Here is a 20,234-nt window from a genome sequence, read left to right as displayed (position 1 = left end):
TGGCTCCTATTTAAATTTAGTATTTTTATAAGTATATATGTTAAGCTGTATCTGACCCTCCGTCTGTTGTCAACGCTATCCAATCTCGCTTTAAAATAAACGTGTTTAAAATCATGGAAACATTCCAGAATTTGCGTCCGCCGTCACCCGTGTTGAACTTCCGGCTTCTCCGTTATTCAATACGCATGCGTGAGTAACGAAGTGACGTTGACATTCATAGCAACCGACATGGCGACGGCGAAGCTTTGCAATCCTCCGCTAACTGCCTTAAGAAGCTAGTTTAACATTGTCATTATTCATTGGCTCACCTCGATAAAATGTCAACAATAAACGGCGTTGTACTTTCTGGATGTATTGAGGCTTGGCCGTTGCGGTTTGGGAATAGCTCTGGCGAAAATGGGATACGCTGAGGATAGCATTGACATGGAGTCGAGAAGAAGTACGTAACGTTGCTGAACGTTAGCATTAGGTTTGTGTGTGACAAATATAGTTTTTGGATAATATAGTGTAGTGTAGAGATAATGTTTAGAATCCATATGCTTGTTGAATACAATGAAATATGGGCATGTAAAACTAACAAAATACCCGAAATGCTCATTAATGCATGCTGACTACCAGTAAGACAAATAAAAGCAGACATTGTAGAAAACAGATGCTTAGATAGTTTTAATATTGATCCCTAATCAGGATTAAGATGATTATTTTTCTATTTTAGGGAGTGTATTATGTGGTCCCGGGTCTAGCGTTAACATTAGAAGTCAGGCATTGAAAAGCAGCCGTAAGTATTGCTAATTATTAAAATTTTAAGCTATCATTTGTTGATTTTGAGAACTGTTTCTGACTCCCGTATTTTTTTCAGCGTTTAGTCCTCACTCCTCCAGCAGGTGGGCCCAAGCTCTTATTACAGATCACATGATGTCTCACTACAAAAGGATTTATTCAGCACAATGTAAGTTTTTAAAAATAGTCAAAGAACACAAAGGTGAAAGAATGATAGTGTCACTCTCACTGTGAAACAAGTGACATTTTCTTGTGTTTTCTTACAGCTGTTATCGACACGTCAGTACCCAAAAGCCTTAAGCAGAGTGTAAAGTGTAAGTAACACCAATACAGTTTACCTCAACACCCACATTCATCGTATAAAAGCATACACTCACAGGGCACGTTTGACAATTTAAAGGAGCCGTATATGTCATTCTGTGTGCGAGAATCTGCTTGCTGATACGATACTCCGAAATGGTTCCATGTGCAAAAACAGACAGCGACCGGATGAGACAAGAGCGTCTGAAGAAAGGAGGCCGTCCCCAGTCAGCACATTTGCTCTCGCACAGGAACAGCAGAGCCTCATGTTACTCGGCACACGTAAGCCACTAGAACTTTTTCAGTAGTTAGAATTATAATGGAAGACGATTCAACAGATCATCTTTAATTCAATCAAAAGTAATGGTTATTCGTTACAACATACAACCAAACTCAGCTGTGTTACCCACCAAGCCATCTAAGCCATTCAATATCATTTTAACCATGTTACAAAAATACTTGGGTCTGCTGTTTGACGCCAAACTGGGTGGGGTGATCATTTCCTGAGTTTGTCGTTGTTTGCAGCAGGGCTCAGCCCAATTACCACGTTTTTTTTTTCCTTTCTTTTTCAGAGTCGATGTTCCATGCAGTCTGAATACAGGCCCTATCTGTGCTCAAGAAACTCCATGCACTCCGCCCCTGGATTTAGCAGCTCCTTTCACGCAAAGGAGGTCCCGTCTCCAACTAAAGCTACCCCAAAGAATCATCATCATCATCATCGCCCTCATTCCGCCGCAGAACTCAAGTTCCGAAACCAGGAGCCGACGTCCCACGGGCGGCCAGCGGCTAGTTACCTGTGCGCCTCGAGTGAACCGAACTTCCTCAAGGCATTTCGTGATCCTGTGCAGAAGACTTACAGCGGCGACTTGCTGGAGAAACATTCGCAGCACTTCACCCAAGATAAGCCTTTCACACCAAAGATGCTCAAGTCGGAAAAGAGCTCATACCTGTCAAGTTATCGCTACTATCGAGCACCGGGGGGCGCCCATCCGGTTCAAGATCTCGAAGACTTGAAATTGGAGAAACGGTACACACCGCAATGTCTCACCTCAATTATGTCGTTAAGAATGATTTATATTGTTGTTTCACCTCCTTCATGTAGAGCCACGACTGCGCAGCACACACCAGAGTTGGTTGAGCCACCTCAGGTAATTTTGCAGTTGAAATGTTTGACCATTTATACATACGGTGTAAACACATAATTATAGACTTACAAAGTCTACACACCCCTGTTTAAATGCCAGGTTTTTTTTTTTTAAAGTGACACCCAAGTCAATAAAAAATATCTCACTATTAATGTGTCCTACAACACATGCAACGTATTTGGAAATTTATCTATCTTTGAGACGGGATAAATAAAAATAAAGGATGTAATGTTGTTGCACAAGTTTGCACACCCTCTTGTAACTGGGGAGTTGGCTGTCTTTATCATTAATCACCTTCAGTCTCATGTTAGGTGTAGGAAAAAAAATAGAGAAATGAGGAAAAAGCCTACTAGAACATCTAGAACCTTATTTGGGGTTAATCAGGGGCATGTTAAATGTTGCCACGTGTGAGGTGCCGCCCATTTAACACGAATTTCAACATGATTGGTGAATACAAAACACAGCCATATCCGCAATTATGAGAATGTCAACACTTGTGAAAACACATCTCGGTTTGTTTTTATTTCTTCTCTCACCTCAAAAATCCAATTGAGTTTTTACAGATTACTTAGACGATATTAATGGGAGGAAAACGATGTCCATTTATCCCGGTGTCATTTTTAATATCGCCCCCCCCCAAAAAAACCCTGGCATTTACACAGGGTTGTGCCGCTGTTTTATAGTCACTGTAAAAATCACAGTAAATAACAAAATCTTGAATGTCACTCTTTGTCCCAGGAAATCAACAAAGAGCATCAGTTGGCTGAGGGCGACCACACCGGCACATATTCAATAACGCCGAAACAACAAACAAATAAAAACCGAGACTATGATCCCTTCGACTATTCCACCAGGTAAAATCGTGTACGACATAACACATTATTCTGTATGCTTTCTGAAAGGGATACTTTCTTCTAGGTTCTCCTTCGAGGGGGTAAACATGTCTCCAAGTGCAGAGTAAGTTTGTTTCCATAACCTCTCATGCATAAAAATCAAGCATAGAATATTTTAAAAGAACAAGAATCTCTTCTTTGACAGGGATGAAGAATTAATGTACCTTGAATTTATTAACGACGTAACGGAAGACATCTTGTCCAGAGGATCAGTCTCTGACAGGTGAGGGGTGTTCTCAGTAAAATGTCAAGTCATTCCCTGTTCTACGGTCAGTGTAGTCATTGTCATATTTCAGTATCTTGTGAGATCTTAGAGTGGGCTCGAAAAGCAAAAATAGCTGGAAATGGATTCCAGATTTTTTTTTAAATGGTAAGCAGTACCTTCAAGGCATTTGGGAACTTATAATACAAAACATACCATGCGGACTACTTGTTCCCGTTTTGATTTCAAAAACATTTGAATTATGCTCCCAAGATGGAGGAGTCCTTTGACATGGACAAGAGTGCGGGGTACGCGACGTGACGGGGGGGACCTTGGCTTTGACGTCATGTCTTTTCGGCCTCGGGCACTTTTTCATTATTGGGTTAACAACCACTTTAGGTTGGCCCGCGTACGTGATGGTAACAGGCTGCAGGATATTATATGTCCATGTCTCCTTCAAGGGTCCTCAATCGGGTGATACAGCGACATATTGATATGAATCTGCAACGTCTGGATGAAGTGAGTATGCATGGGGATGCAGAATGGGGAACCTGGTTGTGATATATAGTATTAAACATTGAGGATCGTCTTTGGGGGGAAAAAAAGTAATGTCAAGGATTCATTGTCTGTGTTGTTTTAGGCTAAAATGCGCCACCTTCTGGACATCCTGCGCAACAACCTGGACGAGCCTTCCGCTCCGTCCTCTTACAGCGAAGAGCTTGGGAAAAAAGACCTGCTCGAGTCCCTTCTTGTGTTGCCCGAATCAACCCTGGAGCAGGTGAAAACCGAAGTAGACAACAGTTTCTCTGATCACGTGAGCAAAAGCAACAATTCTCCTGAGCACTCCCCGGAGCCCGTGTTGAGCTCCACGCCGCTTTGGTCTCCTGAACAAAGTTCTCTTCTGACACCGAACGAAAAGACGGAAGAGGGCACAAGCGAGTATGTTAGTAGTAATGAAGAAAAGGATGAAGACTACCAAGCGGTCATGACGGACGATGATGCCAATCAGGAGGAGCTCCTTCAGGTCCAAGCTGAGTCAGCTGCTCAAGGAAAATCCAAAGAGCTTCAAGACTTGGAAAGAAGGTTTTCGGAGTCGCTGCATGTCAATAAAGACCCTAAAGGTGACAACTTGGACTCTTCCAGTGAGCACCAAATAAATACACTGGCTTCAGTTAGCGACGACGACTTTTGAATGTTGCACACACTGAACTTTAAAGCCTCTTCAAGACCGAGGATGCTTCAAGCTTGCTGCATGAGAGCTCTTTTCTTTTTACACAGAACCCAGAAAAAGGCGGGATTTTGTACCACCTGTGACCTAAAACAGCATTCCTGATATCATACACTTGGTTGCAATGAAATCTACCTGACATTTTGAACAGAGCTTATCCTGTTCACGGTCACGGGAGCAGCAGCCTATCCCCCCAGCTGACTTTGGATTACCCTGCAGTGGTCGCCAGTCAGTCACAGGGCACATACAGACACAGATGAGCATTTGTACTCACATGAATTCAGGGTTAGGTTCAGAAACAGATTTTTTTTTTCCTGAAATGTCATGGGTATAAATAACAACACATGGTGACGTGCATAGTGTGCACGCTTTTATAGATGCTTCAAAACAACTTCAAAAGAAAATATCTAAAAACCTGAGTTGCTAAGGAAAAAAGTTTTATTTAAGCGTCAAAAATATGTTTACTGTAGAAACACATAAAAACATCTGTGATTAAAATTTGCTGTGTATTTTTTTTTGTGGGGGGGGCATGATCTGTTCAGCTGAGGATGTAAGCTATTTATGCAGAGGCGCCCAGTTTGCCTTAACCTAACAAAGTCAAAAAATGACATACCATTATTTTGTGAAGGTAACAACAATATGAGAGGCCGAGTCTTGTGTAATCCGCTGATGTTGTTAATGTGTTGTTCAAGAGATACCGTATGCTATATTTTACACAGAAATGAGTTGTGTTGACTTTGTTTTTTTTCTAGAGATTTAGTGAGTCCCCACAGTGTCTTTCAATTTGCAATAAATATTTCTATAGGACTTAATATTTGCACGACCTATAATTGGGCGGAAAGGGAGGGTGACAGCGGTGGCTATTTTGCAAACAAACGTCGGTACTGTTGCACAATGCGATGTTTAGCGTGTGCGATAAGTGCTGTCAGCCGAGGTGGAAGGTAAACATGGAGGTCAGCGGCCAGCCGGTCCAGGCAGCTGTCCCATTTGGACAATTCTCACCACTCGGCATTCCAGCTGTCTGAGGTCACGACTCCCCCGAAAATATCCGTGTATCCCTCCGCGACGGTGCCATACATGTTTTTCAGATCTCGTCGACGAATTTAAGTCATGGTGTCATTTTGTTTTACAACCCAAATTGTTTTAAGTATACTGCATGTTTTTGTTGGCCATTTACCGAGTAATAAAACACAAATACAAAAGTTGTAGATCCGCGGATGAAGACACTTGTTGCGCCTCCAATCCCAGGAAGCAAAACACGGTTGGAACCTGAGTGATGCAGGACGAAGAGGGATACTTTCGCCTTCACCAAGGATCGTACACATTCGCCATTTAATGTAGTTATTATTGTACAATAAAAATAGCAAGTGTTTTATAGTGGAACTACCGCTTGGACTCATGCCCTCATCGGATCTTTAAACTCTCTCCCGGCAGCTCAACGGTAACGTCAAGGGGCTGCGGCCAAAATATTTACCGGCGACGTCAGCTACTCCTGGGTGTCGTCTATTTGCTGGGAGTATGTTAGCAAGCTCGAGCCAAACGTGATGTTTCTTCGTGTAAATACTCTGGCAGGCGATTATCGAGACGACATTAAGTACCGGGACGGTTGCTTTGATTTCATGATCCTATGGTGCGCTTAATGCTAAAGCATCAGAAGTTGCCTTTCAGAGGGGTTGAAGCGAAGTTTGGCTTAAAGTTCATTCGAAACTCTGCTAAATTGAAGCCGGCAGGGATTTAGTGCTACAGAGTGCTTGGATGCGACTAATGACTGGAGGTTGAATCACTGCTATATTCAGATCCAAATTGTCCAATGGAACCATTTTAAGTCATTTACATTTTTTATCTAATTATTTGATTTGTCAACCTATATGTCAAACTTTTGGCTAAATTGCATGTACACCTGCGCAGTCTCCCCTTTGCTTTTAGCAATTGTGACTTTACAAAGGTATTAATACAAAATCAGACCAAATAATTACATATTGAGGAGTGTTTCTAATAATCTGACCACGTTGTGCACCTAAATAAGTGAATCAAATAATGGCAGAAGCAATACTTGGAAAAAAAAGTGATATCTTTGCCGTAAATATATTCTCAGAATCAATATTTGGTTTCCGAGTTTTCCAGAAAAAAAAAAGAAACCTTCACTTGGATCTTTATTTGAGGACGGTGACTATGTTTGAGAAAGCACTCCGGATGACACTGTGAAGTTTTGCGCCACGATAATCACCCCAAAACACAACACAATGTTTATGTTGCAGAGCAAAGCATAGCTCGCATCGTTATCCATTAATGGTATATCTTTTGTCACCTTTTCAGGTTTGCCTGACAATGAGCCCCGTGACTTCTACCATTCATCAGGTTTTATTAGAACTGACAACGTGGCCAATTATTTACAAGGACTAGTCACGAAGGATCTGCACCGGCGTGAATCATGCCGTTGCCTTTCGGCTTGAAGCTCAAGCGCACGAGAAGGTACACCGTTTCCAGCAAGAGCTGCCTGGTCACTCGCATCCAGCAACTCAATGGCGAGTTTGTGGAGTTCACACTGTCAGTGGAGAGCACGGGCCAGGAATGTTTGGAGGCAGTCGCCCAGAGATTGGAGTTAAGAGAGGTATGTCAGCGATAGACAGCGTTTGGCTTGTTCGTTGCCCATATTAGGTTTGTTATGTACAAGGAGTATTGTTGCACCTGAATGAGAAGTTAGTGAAAAATGTGTCGAATGTCGTACAATTCAGAAACGGTCTAAAATTGTTGTGGGAAAATAAAGCTCTACAATCGTACAGACAAAAACTGGTCAAAGTGGTTGCAAAGAATACACTTTTGAGTTTTATCATATGGAACCAAACATCATTATCAGGAAGAAAAGTCATACAACAAATTTGCTGGTGAACGTTAATCTCTGAAGTTGTACGATTCAGAAGCTGCCTGAATTTGTCAGAAAATATACAATCTGAAGTGGCACAAAAATTGGCCATTGTTTCTAAACCAGAGGTTGGAATAGCTTTCTGTAATGCTCACCTTTTATGTGTCATGTGATATTTGTGCGTTCTCTATGCACTAGATAACGTTCTTCAGTCTATGGTATCTGAACAAGCAGAACCAGCAGAGGTGGATTGACCTGGAGAAGCCACTGAAGAAGCAGCTGGACAAGTATGGCGTGGAGCCTACTGTCTACTTCGGGGTGGTGTTCTACATCCCTAGTGTCGCCCAGCTGCAGCAGGAGATCACGAGGTAACAATGTTTTGTTTTGTTTTGTTTTAGTCCAGAACAGATTAAAAAAAAGATGACTTTGATATTGTCTGAATGTTGACAAACCCCACTAGGTTAAAGGTCAAGGAAACAACAATATTGCAACTAGCGGTAGCAGTCAACACCATACCATTGCCTTATATATACATATATATATACTCTGTATATATCTCAAAATATTTGAAATCAAAATAACCATGTCTGTTTTCACAGATATCAGTATTATCTACAGTTGAAGAAGGATGTGCTGGAGGGCCGCATCTCGTGCACTTTAGAACAAGCCATTCGCTTGGCTAGCCTTGCCATACAAGGTAGCGTGAATGTTTTTTTTTTTTGCATGCGTCTGCTATTGTGCACTTGGTTTCATCTCCTGCTGCCTCAGACAAAGGAATTACAAGCGCAACAAACCGTGATTATCGATAAGACGCGATGACAACAACGCCCCATGAAAGTAGTTCTCGCATAATAGCCCGAGGTGTTTGTCGGCGCTGTTGCAGAGAAGAGCGGGTATTTAAGAAGACGTCAGTACCTGTACGAGAAGATTTAAAGACATGTTTAATAATGATATGCTATACTTAAAAATATTGGCTATCCCTCTGGTAGACAAGACACCTTGCCAGACACTAATTACTTTACTAGTTGTTACATCTGCCACATTAAAAAAATAAATACCGACCCCCAGAAAAGTAATTCACTTCCTGAATACTGAACTCTGTTCATAGATTTCAGTGTTTGCTGTTGGATAATAAAGAAGTTAACCCCTGAGCACATTTGCACTCTTTAACTAACTAAAACAGCAGCACCAACACAAATTCTGTCATTTCTGGACTACAAATGGCATCTGATCAAAAAGCCGCACCAGCTCAATTTATCCCCAAAACAAAAACGTACACAAATTGGCCGCTTTATTTTTTTAGCACGAGTCTCCATGTTATCAAATAGGACGTGAGCAAAGTGAGAGGTCACACAAATGGATTTTACGTGTTACAGCAATACTGAACCATATTTATCATTTCATATGTATCTGTGGGTGAAATTGCAGAGCTTGGATAAAAATTAATATGCACTAAAGTAAACTGGAGCGTCAGTATATCCCCATTTTTTTATCTTTATTCTTGCCTTTGTTCTCTCTTTGTAGCAGCCTGCATCTTCCTTGACTGACACTCTATCTTTTGATGGTTTTGTTTGGGTGGGGGGTGGGGGGGTTCTAGACAAAATATTGTTTGCGATTGGGAGTTTTTTTTTTAAAAACATTTTGAATTTACTTGTAATATTGTTGCCCGGTAGTCCAGTGGTTAGCACGTCGGCTTCACAGTGCAGAGGTACCGGGTTCGATTCCAGCTCCGGCCTCCCTGTGTGGAGTTTGCATGTTCTCCCTGGGCCTGCGTGGGTTTTCTCCGGGTTCTCCGGTTTCCTCCCGCATTCCAAAAACATGCGTGGCAGGCTGATTGAACACTCTAAATTGTCCCTAGGTGTGAGCGTGGTTGGTTGTTTGTCTCTGTGTGCCCTGCGATTGGCTGGCAACCGATTCAGGGTGTCCCCTGCCTACTGCCCGGAGACAGCTGGGATGGGCTCCAGCACCCCCGCGACTTTTGTGAGGATCAAGCGGTTCGGAAGATGAATGAATGAATGTTGTTTGACTTTAAAATCATATTCAACACACACACAGTGACTTGTAAATGTGTGAATCTGAGTTCAAGTACCCTGAGCCCGAAGCTGTGACATCCTACCAACCTTTTGGCCAGCCAGAAGAATCTCAAACACTGCTGGCGAAGTTATATTGGTCCCTACTGCTTGTTTGTGTGCCTGCATTTTAGCATAGCAGAGCCTCTGAGATCACTTTTGGACCTCAAAGACCTTCACCATTTCTATATTTTTGTCCGCTTCCACTACTGCTAACTAAATTCATCACAAAAAAAAGTCACATTGTGCCAAAATGAAATGGACAAACTCCCATCTGGGGTCCCCAACAGGGGCACTAGAGTGAAGGGTGCGTTTTAGAACATTGCTGATGCCGAGGATAGTGAACATAGTTGCAAATGTTGCCAAGAGTCCGCCTGCAGCTTCAGCAGATGCGTTGACGCCGTTTGACACGTTTGCACGTGAAAGGAAAATCAAATGACTGGACGCCTTTTTTAAATGCAAGAGCTTTACGTTTGGCAAGTACACATTGTGGACTTTTTCTTGATGGATGTTTCTCTCCGTTTGCAAGCTGATTTTGGAGACTTCAATCGCTACGATTCCCAGGAGTTTCTTCAGAAGTTTGCGCTCTTCCCTATCGTAAGCACTTTCCCTAATTCCTGCCGTGCCCACGCGAAGAAAAGACACGGTAATCACTTTGCGCCGTTGGGGCTTTGTCATTGCAGGACTGGATCCAGGATGAGCGAGTGCTGGAGGAGGCAACTCAGAAAGTGGCTCTTCTCTATCAGTCTTATAGGTGAGCCACATTGGCGTACGGCCAGTCGTCCCCGTTTCATCAGTCGATTCATTCAAACAAAGTCAAATGCCTCACAACAAACCACATGTCACTCTCCTCTCTTATTGGTCTGAAGAATGTAAACAAAATTTGTTTATGGACTAGCGAGTGTAAAAGTCCTGATCAACACAACAGTGACTGTAATCTAGCTCGTAGCCCACTCAAACGTGACGGCGTTCTCTTGCAAACGGGCCAAGACCACCTCTTCAAGCGCTCTTGCTCCAGACTTGACTGAACAAACGTCACCGCCACATTTGGCTTTCAAGGAGCCGTACGTTTTTGTTTTTTTTTCCTCCCCACACTTTAAGACTGTTCCAACATGACCCTAAAGCTTGTCTGTAGCGTTCTCTTGCCAAGGAACAAGACTAGCATAACGTTTCTTGTTTTGTTGACACCGGACAGTTTTTTTGGGTTTCGTGCAAATGAGCAACTGTTTACGCCGCCGGCCTTGTGCCGCGGGTTCAATGGCAAGTGCGGCTTTTCGACTGGTGATTTCTACTTGTCGAGTGTGGAGAGAAAAGTAAGCGCGCGAAAAGGCAATAAAATCATTTTCTCTCATTGAGGCATCACTTGATTCGGTACAGTCTGCATATGCGCGATGGCCATATCCCCAAACACAAACTCGCCGTGTGTCGAAAACTTAATTGACAATTCAAGGTTTCGCCTGCCTACACTTGATGAGAGGACCCGGCTATTTGCTTACAAGATAGAAATTCACGTTTTCATATTATGGCTCCTTTTAAACTCATTCACTCCCAAAGACGTTTTTAAACGTCTTTTCAGACTTGGTCTAGACTTGGCTGGTACTGAATGAGTTAACCAGACCAACCCTGTCCAGCGTGAACACGGTGCTGCGCACGCGTTATTGAAATTATTGTCTTGTGTCGTTCTCAGGGGTTTGTCGTCCCCAGAGGCCGAGATGTTGTACATGCAAGAAGTGGAGAAAATGGAAGGCTACGGCCACGAGAGCTATCAAGCCAAGGTCGGTTCGAGCTGGCTTCCGATGCGGGCCATAAAATGTCCAATCTGTTGCTTTTCTCACGTTGCGTAAAACAGGACAACACGGGCACGGATGTGACTTTGGGCTCCTGCCTCGATGGCATCTTTGTCAAACACAAAAATGGCAGGCCTCTTCAGTTGTTCAGGTAATCCATGCGGTTCTCTCACACCTACATTTGGCCTGAAAGGAACCAAGTCACAGAGACCGACTGCTCCGTAAACATTGTCTCACTATTTAGCGACGCGAATGCTACACCCGCTCTCCCCTTGCGTGTCGTTGCTATTGAGCATTTTGCTGCGACTGCTAATGACATCATCACGCAATGACTCCTTTCTTTTTGCTTAAATTGGCCGTGTAGGTGGAATGAAATTAACAACATGAGTCACAACAGGTCTTTCTTTGCCTTGGAGTTTCTCAACAGAGAGGAGAGTGTCCAGTTCCAGACTGTAAGTCTCTCTCTCTCTCTCTCACCCCCCCCCCCCCCCTTCTCGACATTGCTCTCTCAGTGGAATTAGGTTCAGGCAGTCAGAACAACATGCTGTTGTTGTCTGGTTATATAGGCCATTAAAGTCGCAAAGCATCATCTGAAAGTCTGTTTGTAGGAACGCAAGCTGCAATCTTCTCTCTGTGTCTTTTTTTTTCACTTCCCCTTGTTTTGTATCGCAGGAAGACATGGAAACTTCCAAATACGTGTATCGCATGTGTCTGGCCCGACTCAAGTTTTATAAGCTCAACAAGAGCAGCCTGTAAGTTTCACACGTCTCGCCCTCTTCCTGACTCTTTTTTTGTCGCTTGTCTGTCGAGCGCCACTCCTGATTCTTGGAAGACTCACTTCTGACCTCCTCCTAACCCCCCCGCCCCCTCCTCCTCCTCAGGGAGGAGTGTGCCCCCATGCCTCCTGTGGGCTCCCAGAAGTCCCTCCTCACTCTAGCCTTTCCTCGTTTTCCAATGCTCTCTCGTCCCTCTCCGCCTTCAAATAAGGGGTGAGCAGCGCAGTTTGCCAAAAGCAAGTACAAGCAGCAAACGCAGAAGCTAATTATTCGGACTGCAGTACTTTCTTTGCTAAGCTACTCATTTGTCATGCACTGTCAGAGACGTTCATTGAACTATCAGTTCAATGTTATTGTGGTTGTGGCACACACGGTATACTGAAAGCTGCTTTAACTAAGGCTGCACTCATCACAATTTTCTGGCCAAGTCCTTATTTTGAAAAAGTCTGACCTACTGATCCCAATTTTTTTTCCTCTATAACCCAACAGCATACACCGTCAATGTTCCAATCTTGTTTTCTTGTAAAACATTGAACGATACCTGTGAAACTGTACAAACAGGTTGTTTAAAGTGCACAAGATGTCGTTCTATAAATAAAAATGAAGAGACGATTTATGAGTCATCTCGCAGCAGAAGAGGACAGTTGCTGACTTTTTCAGACCACCGAAGGGAGATGAAATCAGAAGATCTGGTTTCTTTTAAGGGACGGGCCGATCGTCGATTTCCTCCCCACCCACCAAAATTCAGGAAATTGCTGCTGATCCCGACTGATCAATCCATGAACCCCTAGTTTAAAAAAAATTAAAATTTCTTTGTTTGTTTGTGACAACGTTTTACCCTCCACACATTGGCAATGATTTATATCATTGAATTATTATTAGGTGGCTGCAATGAATCGAATATTTGATTCTTAAAACTCCTTCACTGCCATCGACAGCTGTCGGTGATGTCTGTTAAATGCAAGGGCTGGCAGTGAATGAGTTAAGAGTAGTTTTCAGCGTTATCTTGACGGCTACTACAATCTTCATAAAGGAAATATCACAAAGCCGTGACATGTGACGAGTCGACTATGATTGTGTTCACTCCTAAAATCGGGACTGCATATGATGTATTCTAGTAAAAATGGATTTCAGTGACCTTTTAAGTACCATGGGGGTTTTTTTGTAGTTTACTGGCTTGTTTTCTCACCAGACAAACACAGTCCACAGTCGTCAACCCGGTCAGACGTCGATCGTCAACAAGATTGTCCCTGGTGAGTTCAGTGCGCACTTATTTATTCAACTGTTTATTCCCGCCAAGCAATTTGATTGGATAAAGAGTGTTGTGATACAGTACATCAACATTGTGACTTTATCTTGGACATCATTCCGCGCCATGTGTTTTCAACTGTGAACCGAGCCTACATCACTGTCTAGTGTGTGTGTGTGTGTGTGTGTGTGTGTGTGTGTGTTTTAACAGAACTACATTTGTCACATCAAATCATTTGATCAGCTTTTGTTTGAAAGGTGCCAACAAGCATCCAAAAAAATGACAAAGAAACGTCAATTTCTTGCATCCAAAATGAACACGGCTACTCCTTACATTCCATCTCCGTTCAGCATAGCTGGCGTTTTGGAGGCTTTTATTCAGAATTAAGATAGTCAGCTTCCTCCATAGAGTGGACACCGGGCAAACCTAGAGCATGGACTAGTTAACCAAGTTGGTCACTGAAATGTAAACATCACAATTCATTTCCCCCCCCCCCCCCCCCCCTTCCTGAACAGCAGACAAAGCCTCAGGGCTTCATGATGCCCCCGCCACAAATGCACTACAACGGCCACTTCACGGAGCCCTACACGTCATCGCAAGGTAACTTTAAACTTTGCTGCATCAGCGGTCATCATCGGCAGCTCATCCCCCGGGACACGTTGCTTTGTTACAGACAACCTGTATATGAACAGCCAGAATGGTTACTACTACCACTCCCAGACCAGCCTGGACTGCCCGCCTATGGAGTACGGCGGCGGCGGGCGCTTGCGGAACGGCAGCGTGTACAGCGCCCACAGCACCAGTTCCCTGACCAACCCCCAGCACTACCTCCAGCCCTCGCCCATGTCCTCGAACCCCTCGATCACCAGCGACGTCACCCGGCCTGACTACGTGCCCTCTCACCGCCACAGCGCCCTCATCCCGCCTTCCTACCGCGCCACTCCAGACTACGAGACGGTGATGCGGCAGAAGAGCCGAGGCGGCGGGGGGATGCTTTTGTCTCAGGAGCACCGGCAAAGTCACTCAATGAGGAACCTGAACATCGGGAACTCGTACGCTTACAGCAGGCCGGACCCTCTCGTTTACAGTCAGCCCGAGATCCGAGGGGAGCACGGCGGCACCGCCCAGCACCACCACCACCACCACCACTATCCCTTCCACGTGGGCTCCAGCTTCCACAGCCCGTCGCCGTACCACGCTTACCCCATCGAGAGGAGACCCGTGGTGGGAGCCGTCAGCGTCCCGGAGCTCACCAACGTCCAACTCCAACAAGCCCAAGAGTACCCGGCCCCCAACATCATGAGGACGCAGGTGTACAGACCGCCTCCGCCGTACCCGTACGCTCACCCGCGGCCCGCCAACAGCACGCCGGACCTGTCGCGTCACCTCTACGTCAGCAGCAGCAACCCGGACCTGATCATCACGCGTCGCGTGCACCACTCGGTCCAGACGTTCCAGGAGGACAGCTTGCCCGTGGCTCATTCTCTGCAAGAGGTCTCCGAGCCTCTTTTGAGCGGGCCCGCGCAGAGACCACCTTTCCACGCGCAGAAGCGCAACTCCATCGAGATAGCCGGACTGGCGCAGAGCCTCGAAGGGATGCGACTGAAAGACCGGCACGTGTCACCTTCGGCGGCCGAGGCTGCCTCGCCTCCCCCGGGCTCCCGCGGGCTTTGCTCGCGGGGTTCCCAACTCAATGTGTTTTTGGAGCGCGTCAAGACGGAAGACGGGAGCGACGCCAAGGACGACGTGCAGTACGGACACAAGAAAACACTCTCTGACGCCACCATGCTAGTGCACAGCAGTGGCGATGAGGAGGAGTCTGAAGGAGACGCAGGGCGCCACACGCCGCTTTCCCACAAAGCGATCGCCGCCATCATTCCAGAGGGGTCTCCGCAGCGCGTCTTCACGGCTCCTCAACAACAGACTCCCATTGAGCCCCCGCCTGCTTATCCCATCGGCTCGTCTCTGGACCCCTCGCTGACCGCCGCCCTCACCTACAAGGCTCATCATCTGATCCACGAAGCTGTGCCACTGCACCTGCGCGAGGAGCGACAACGCAGAATCATGCCCTCGGTCTCAGAGGGAGATCTGAGCGGCGAGGCCAAGCACAAGTCCAAGAAGGACTTGAAGAAGAGACCCGTGTCTGATGTGCCTCAGGCCAAGAAGATCATCGAAGGTTTACCTCCTCCGGTGAGTCGTTACATTTTGAGCCCCTTTCACGCAGCCTATCAAGGCAGGTGTTTCTGAGCCACTGCACCGATGTAATTTGGAGTTTTGCAGTCAACCCGTTAATTTGTGTAGGTGAGTTGTCTGCGGGGGTGTAATCAAGTTGAACACCAGACACTTCTCCTGCCCTTGGACAAGTAGCGTTTACGTCATCCAGTCAAACCTTGGTTTTCGACTGTATTTATTTGACAGTAGCGGCTAGTGTGGCACCCGGAATGCTCCAATTTTGCAGAAAGTAGCATTGTGAAAATCACTTTAGTCAGACATCTATCTGCATCGATGTATTTTTCTTTTTTTTTTTTTTGGGACCCCACCTCGCTGTATTCAATGTTGTGACGTGTGTACATTTGACCCATTATCATCCATATAACCTCATGCGCCGTCAATTGCCCTTCCTCCCGGGCCCATTAAATCTCAACGAGCCTTCAGCATTGTATCGGCGTGACATCAGCGTACTTCAGCTGCTGTGGTATGACACTCGATTTAGAAGTACGTCAGGAAACCGGCTGGGTGACATTTCACCGGAGATGCTCTCAGCGGGGCGCTTTTGTCTCCACCCTCGGAGCGAACTACACTTTGTCGGCTGTGAGAATCACGCAGAGAATCCGCCTCAACATAACGCTGCATGTACTACTTTTGCCACGCCAGGGCATGAAGAAGAGCGTGCGGTCGGATGTGAGGAAGATGGGGGCCCTCAAGGTGGCCCATCTCAACGGCCTGTCGATGTCCAGGCACCCGGCGCAGAGCGAAGCAAAGGACGAGCCTGAACGAGACTCCAATGACGAAAGGGTAAGGATGAATCTGAACACTTTGTGAAACTTAGCAGCCACTTGTTTCGAGTGAAACTGGTTAGCCAAGTTCACCTGGATGAAGCTTAAACGGTACGCGGTGTGGGTGAATTCATTCCTGTAAATTAGATTTCACAATAAGGGGGAGTCCGAGTGCTTCTTGTCGAGGCAAGCGGCTTCACTTAAGCGATATGCTCGGAAGTGGATGAACGTGTGCGCCGCGTGAATAGTTAGCTAGGCAATCATCAACACCTCTGTCGTTAGTTTGTTACCGGCCTCTCTCACTTAGTCATGCACGGCAACAAATGAAAGTCGTTGCCCCAGACAGAATGTTCCCCCCGCTAGCTAGCTAACAGTAGCTAGATTATCTCTCGGCAACTGTAAATAGGAAAAGAATGTGAATGGTTGACACCCTCGCTAAACGGTACCTGTGCATCGATGCCAAAATGGAGAGGATCATCAATGATCGCAATCATCAACCCATGTTGCATGAACAGTTTAAACAGGAGAATACAGGCAGTTTGTAACAGCAAATTCGACTCCACCAGTAAAGAAGCAGAAGCATTATTTCAATTTTGCTTTTGATGGCGCGCACTGGATAAGGTACATTCAAGAACCACCAACACTGCAGGACATCCGCTATGGAAGAATCACTGTCAATGAATTACACCTAACAAGCAATAATTTTGTTGCTAAGGCCTGATCGTGAAAAACAGCAAATAGTCCAGGCTGGTGTATACAGAACCTCAAATCTCACAAAATCTGTTGTTGACAACTCAAATCCAGTCCACTGTGGATGTATTTGCAGTCACAATAACTTTTGACACAATATACTGGGAAACAAAGCTAAACTAAATCACCAATCCTGTTTCAGTGCAAATTCCTGGAGCAGCACATGGAGATGGGCGAACTGCTGAAGGAGTACGAGAGCATCCCCAAGTGTCGCTCGACGGCCGATTGCACAGTCGCCCAGATGGCCAAGAGCGCCGACAAGAACCGCTTCCAGGACGTGCTGCCCTACGACGATACCCGTGTGGAGCTGGTGCCCACCAAAGAGAACAACACGGGCTACATCAACGCGTCGCACATCAAAGTAAGAGCTCGCGCATTCCACTGAGAGCCAAAGCGAGACAAGAATCAAAGGTTTGATTCACACTGTATCCGTTTGCCTCCAAAACCGTCTTCCCTTGGAATGGTTTTGAAAATCCAGCCCGTGACACCACTTTATCTACCAGGAGTAGACCCACAAAAACATCTCAACACCCCTTACTCGAAAAGACAAAGTTTGGAGCTTTGCAAGTGCTCTTAAACAGGCTAGATAAGAGATTTTGTAGACAAAATGCTTTTGGCCAGTTTTGCTTGGCAGCACAAAAAATGGTTGTCATTTCCATCCTTATGCCCACAAAAAAATCAAATAAAATCTCAAGAAGCCCTGCCAGAAAAGACACGGGAAGTCTGCCGTTTTAGCTTTGTGGCCACTTTAGAGTTGATGTTGACAGTTTTCCATGTGTCCAGTTTGACTTAGCAAAATGACAAACACCCGCATTAAGTGTCTCAAGAATGCGTACACGGAATAACAGTGGAAGTCAGCCATTTTGGTTTGAAGACGGCCATTTTGTAGTCTTTTATTATGTTTTTGGGTGTGTTTTTTTGGGGGGGGGTATAGCAATTTCTAGGGGCGAGTCACCGAGATTTTGGAAATTCAGCCCTGGAAAAAGGTTTGAATAACTCATGACTAAAAAGGCTGTGTTCTTTATTTTCATGAACTTGCCTCAAGAAGTTTTATCTGATTGCGACCAAATTTCAGTCACGCAAACGAGATCGGTAGGCGATGCTCAATTGTGCAACAATTACATTTGTCATCGTGGGAGAGCAGAACAGGGCGGTGAAACTTGATGACTCGTCAAAACACTCTTTGGGTGGCCGATGAGTGTTTATATGTCAGAACAAGTAACACAAGCGTCGTGAAAAATGTGCAGCATCCTGCAACGCGAGTGAGTGTCGGGAGGCTTGCGGTTGAACAGGTTTTCCTGTAATTTGTGTTGTTTTTGTTTTGTTTTGCTTTTGAAAGAGGAAGTGTTTTGTCTTTTGTCTCGGCAGATCAACATAGGAGGACACGAGTGGAACTACATCGCCAGCCAGGGGCCTCTTTCCAACACATGCCAGGACTTCTGGCAGATGGTGTGGGAGCAAGGTGTCGCCATCATCGCCATGGTTACCGCCGAAGAGGTGCGTTGTTTGAACAGACCCCTTTCCCACTGTCTTCTGAAGTCAGGGCACAAACTTTCTGCCTTCAGAGCTAGTATGAAAGCTCAAAGTGAGGTGGGATGGGCCCTTGCGCCTAAGGGAGTGTGTGTGTGAGACGTTTCACCCCCGACACCGGCTTTGCCTTCCCGCGTTAAAAGCGATCGTCTCCCCTCTTGTGCAGGAGAGCGGTCGAGAGAAGAGCTTCCGCTATTGGCCTCGTCTCGGCTCGCGGCACAACACGGTGACGTACGGCCGCTTCAAGATCACGACGCGCTTCCGCACCGAGTCGGGCTGCTACGCCACGACGGGCCTGAAGATCAAACACCTGCTGTCGGGCCAGGAGCGCACCGTGTGGCACCTGCAGTACACAGACTGGCCAGACCACGGCTGTCCCGATGATTTCAAAGGCTTTCTCAGTGAGTCGTTTTGCTATGGACTTTGGCGATGACTTTTGGAGACCTAACGTGGGTGTCGCCGTGTTTCCAGCCTACCTGGAGGAGATCCAGTCGGTGCGGAGGCACACCAACAGTATCAGTGAGCCAAAAAACAGCAACCTGCCCGTACTGGTGCACTGCAGCGCTGGAGTGGGGCGCAGCGGCGTGGTCATCCTCTCCGAGATCATGATCGCCTGCCTGGAACACAACGAGGTAAACGTATGATGGGAGACGTTCACACTGGGGCCATTTTGAAAAGGAATCCAATTGTGACTTTTTTTTTATTTTGGTTGCCCTCAGTATTACGATGACGCGTCATTGTTTCATGAAACATGGTCATTTTGCTTGTCTCCCGAAAAAGTTAGCATATTATTTAGCTTGGGGTTGTTAACATTGCTTTGTATTGAGTAGCTCGACCCGTTCCTTACGTCTTCCATCATTTCCATTTCTCACCCCGCAGATGCTGGACATCAAAACTGTTTTGATGAAGCTACGCCAGCAGAGGATGATGATGGTCCAGACCTTGTCCCAGTACACCTTCATCTACAAGGTGCTCGTCCAGTACCTCCGCAACTCCCGTCTCATCTGAGAACCCCGAAAATATGCCGTGTGCTCCTAGAAGGCTGACCCACAACTCTCCTAAACAGTATTATAGTGTTTTGTTTTGTTTTACATTGATTCTTGCTGGGTAAAGCACTTTTTAACAGTACTCTGCTGTAGCGCTCAAGCTGCGTCAAAACTATGACGACCAACGTGACTTCGTGACAAAGCGAGCACAAGGTGACAAATGAAGGAAAATGCCTCAGCGACACAGGATTCTTTTTAAACTTGAAAGTTGTTTTATTTAAACATTTGATCAAGTGCCTGCAGACTATTTTTTTTTCATGATGGACAGTGTGATTGCGGTGAAACAGAATGTTTGTGTGGCTTTTGTGTATGTGTGTGCTGAATTGCAACAAGAAGGTCAGAAGACGCATGCACAAAACCGCATGTGACTTAAAATCCTTCTAAATTTCAGGGTTTCAGATTTTTGCTTTTCTAACACTGATCGAGTCTTAGGGTTTTTTTTTTGTGGCCGTTTTGTCCATGTTTTTGTTGATAATGTACACAATTCAAGATTTGTGTTGTTTACTGTACAAACTGTATAAAGTCTATCTATGATGCACAAACTAAATGGCGTGCCTCTGAAATGTTTAAATAAGAACATAAAAAAATGTGGCTAGAATAAACATGTTCAGCAATTGTGG

The 20,234-nt window shown here is 45.5% G+C and overlaps 2 protein-coding genes across 6 annotated transcripts; both read left to right on the top strand.

The window, feature by feature from the left end:
- Positions 1-190: 190 nt before the first annotated feature.
- spata7 (spermatogenesis associated 7) lies at positions 191-4,698 on the top strand. Its single transcript, XM_052085383.1, has 12 exons — positions 191-439; positions 716-778; positions 860-949; positions 1,047-1,094; positions 1,259-1,362; positions 1,653-2,107; positions 2,183-2,228; positions 2,964-3,079; positions 3,144-3,182; positions 3,264-3,341; positions 3,782-3,839; positions 3,961-4,698. Exons 1-12 carry the CDS (start codon positions 397-399, stop codon positions 4,510-4,512), a joined length of 1,692 nt encoding a protein of 563 aa, XP_051941343.1. The 5' UTR covers positions 191-396; the 3' UTR covers positions 4,513-4,698.
- Positions 4,699-5,448: 750 nt separating this feature from the next.
- Positions 5,449-20,233, top strand: ptpn21 (protein tyrosine phosphatase non-receptor type 21). 5 transcript variants are annotated; one of them, XM_052085353.1, is made up of 20 exons: positions 5,449-5,574; positions 6,865-7,159; positions 7,610-7,779; positions 8,011-8,108; positions 10,010-10,077; positions 10,164-10,234; positions 11,168-11,255; positions 11,330-11,418; positions 11,632-11,719; positions 11,940-12,019; positions 12,149-12,256; positions 13,236-13,296; positions 13,808-13,892; positions 13,966-15,482; positions 16,167-16,307; positions 17,181-17,399; positions 18,407-18,535; positions 18,735-18,969; positions 19,040-19,200; positions 19,448-20,233. In XM_052085353.1, the coding sequence occupies exons 2-20, from the start codon at positions 6,980-6,982 to the stop codon at positions 19,574-19,576; spliced, it is 3,717 nt and encodes a 1,238-aa protein (XP_051941313.1). In that variant the 5' UTR covers positions 5,449-5,574; positions 6,865-6,979; the 3' UTR covers positions 19,577-20,233. The 5 variants fall into 5 exon arrangements, with proteins under 5 accessions (XP_051941313.1, XP_051941314.1, XP_051941312.1 ...); XM_052085354.1 differs by lacking the exon at positions 5,449-5,574 and adding an exon at positions 5,613-5,989 and having other exon boundaries at positions 13,811-13,892; XM_052085352.1 differs by lacking the exon at positions 5,449-5,574 and adding an exon at positions 5,614-5,989.
- Position 20,234: the final 1 nt, after the last annotated feature.

This window comes from Hippocampus zosterae, chromosome 14, assembly GCF_025434085.1.
Source record: "Hippocampus zosterae strain Florida chromosome 14, ASM2543408v3, whole genome shotgun sequence".
Classification (NCBI taxonomy): domain Eukaryota; kingdom Metazoa; phylum Chordata; class Actinopteri; order Syngnathiformes; family Syngnathidae; genus Hippocampus; species Hippocampus zosterae.
The sequence above is the reverse complement of the archived record's forward strand: the minus strand, read 5'-3'. Positions and strand labels throughout refer to the sequence as shown.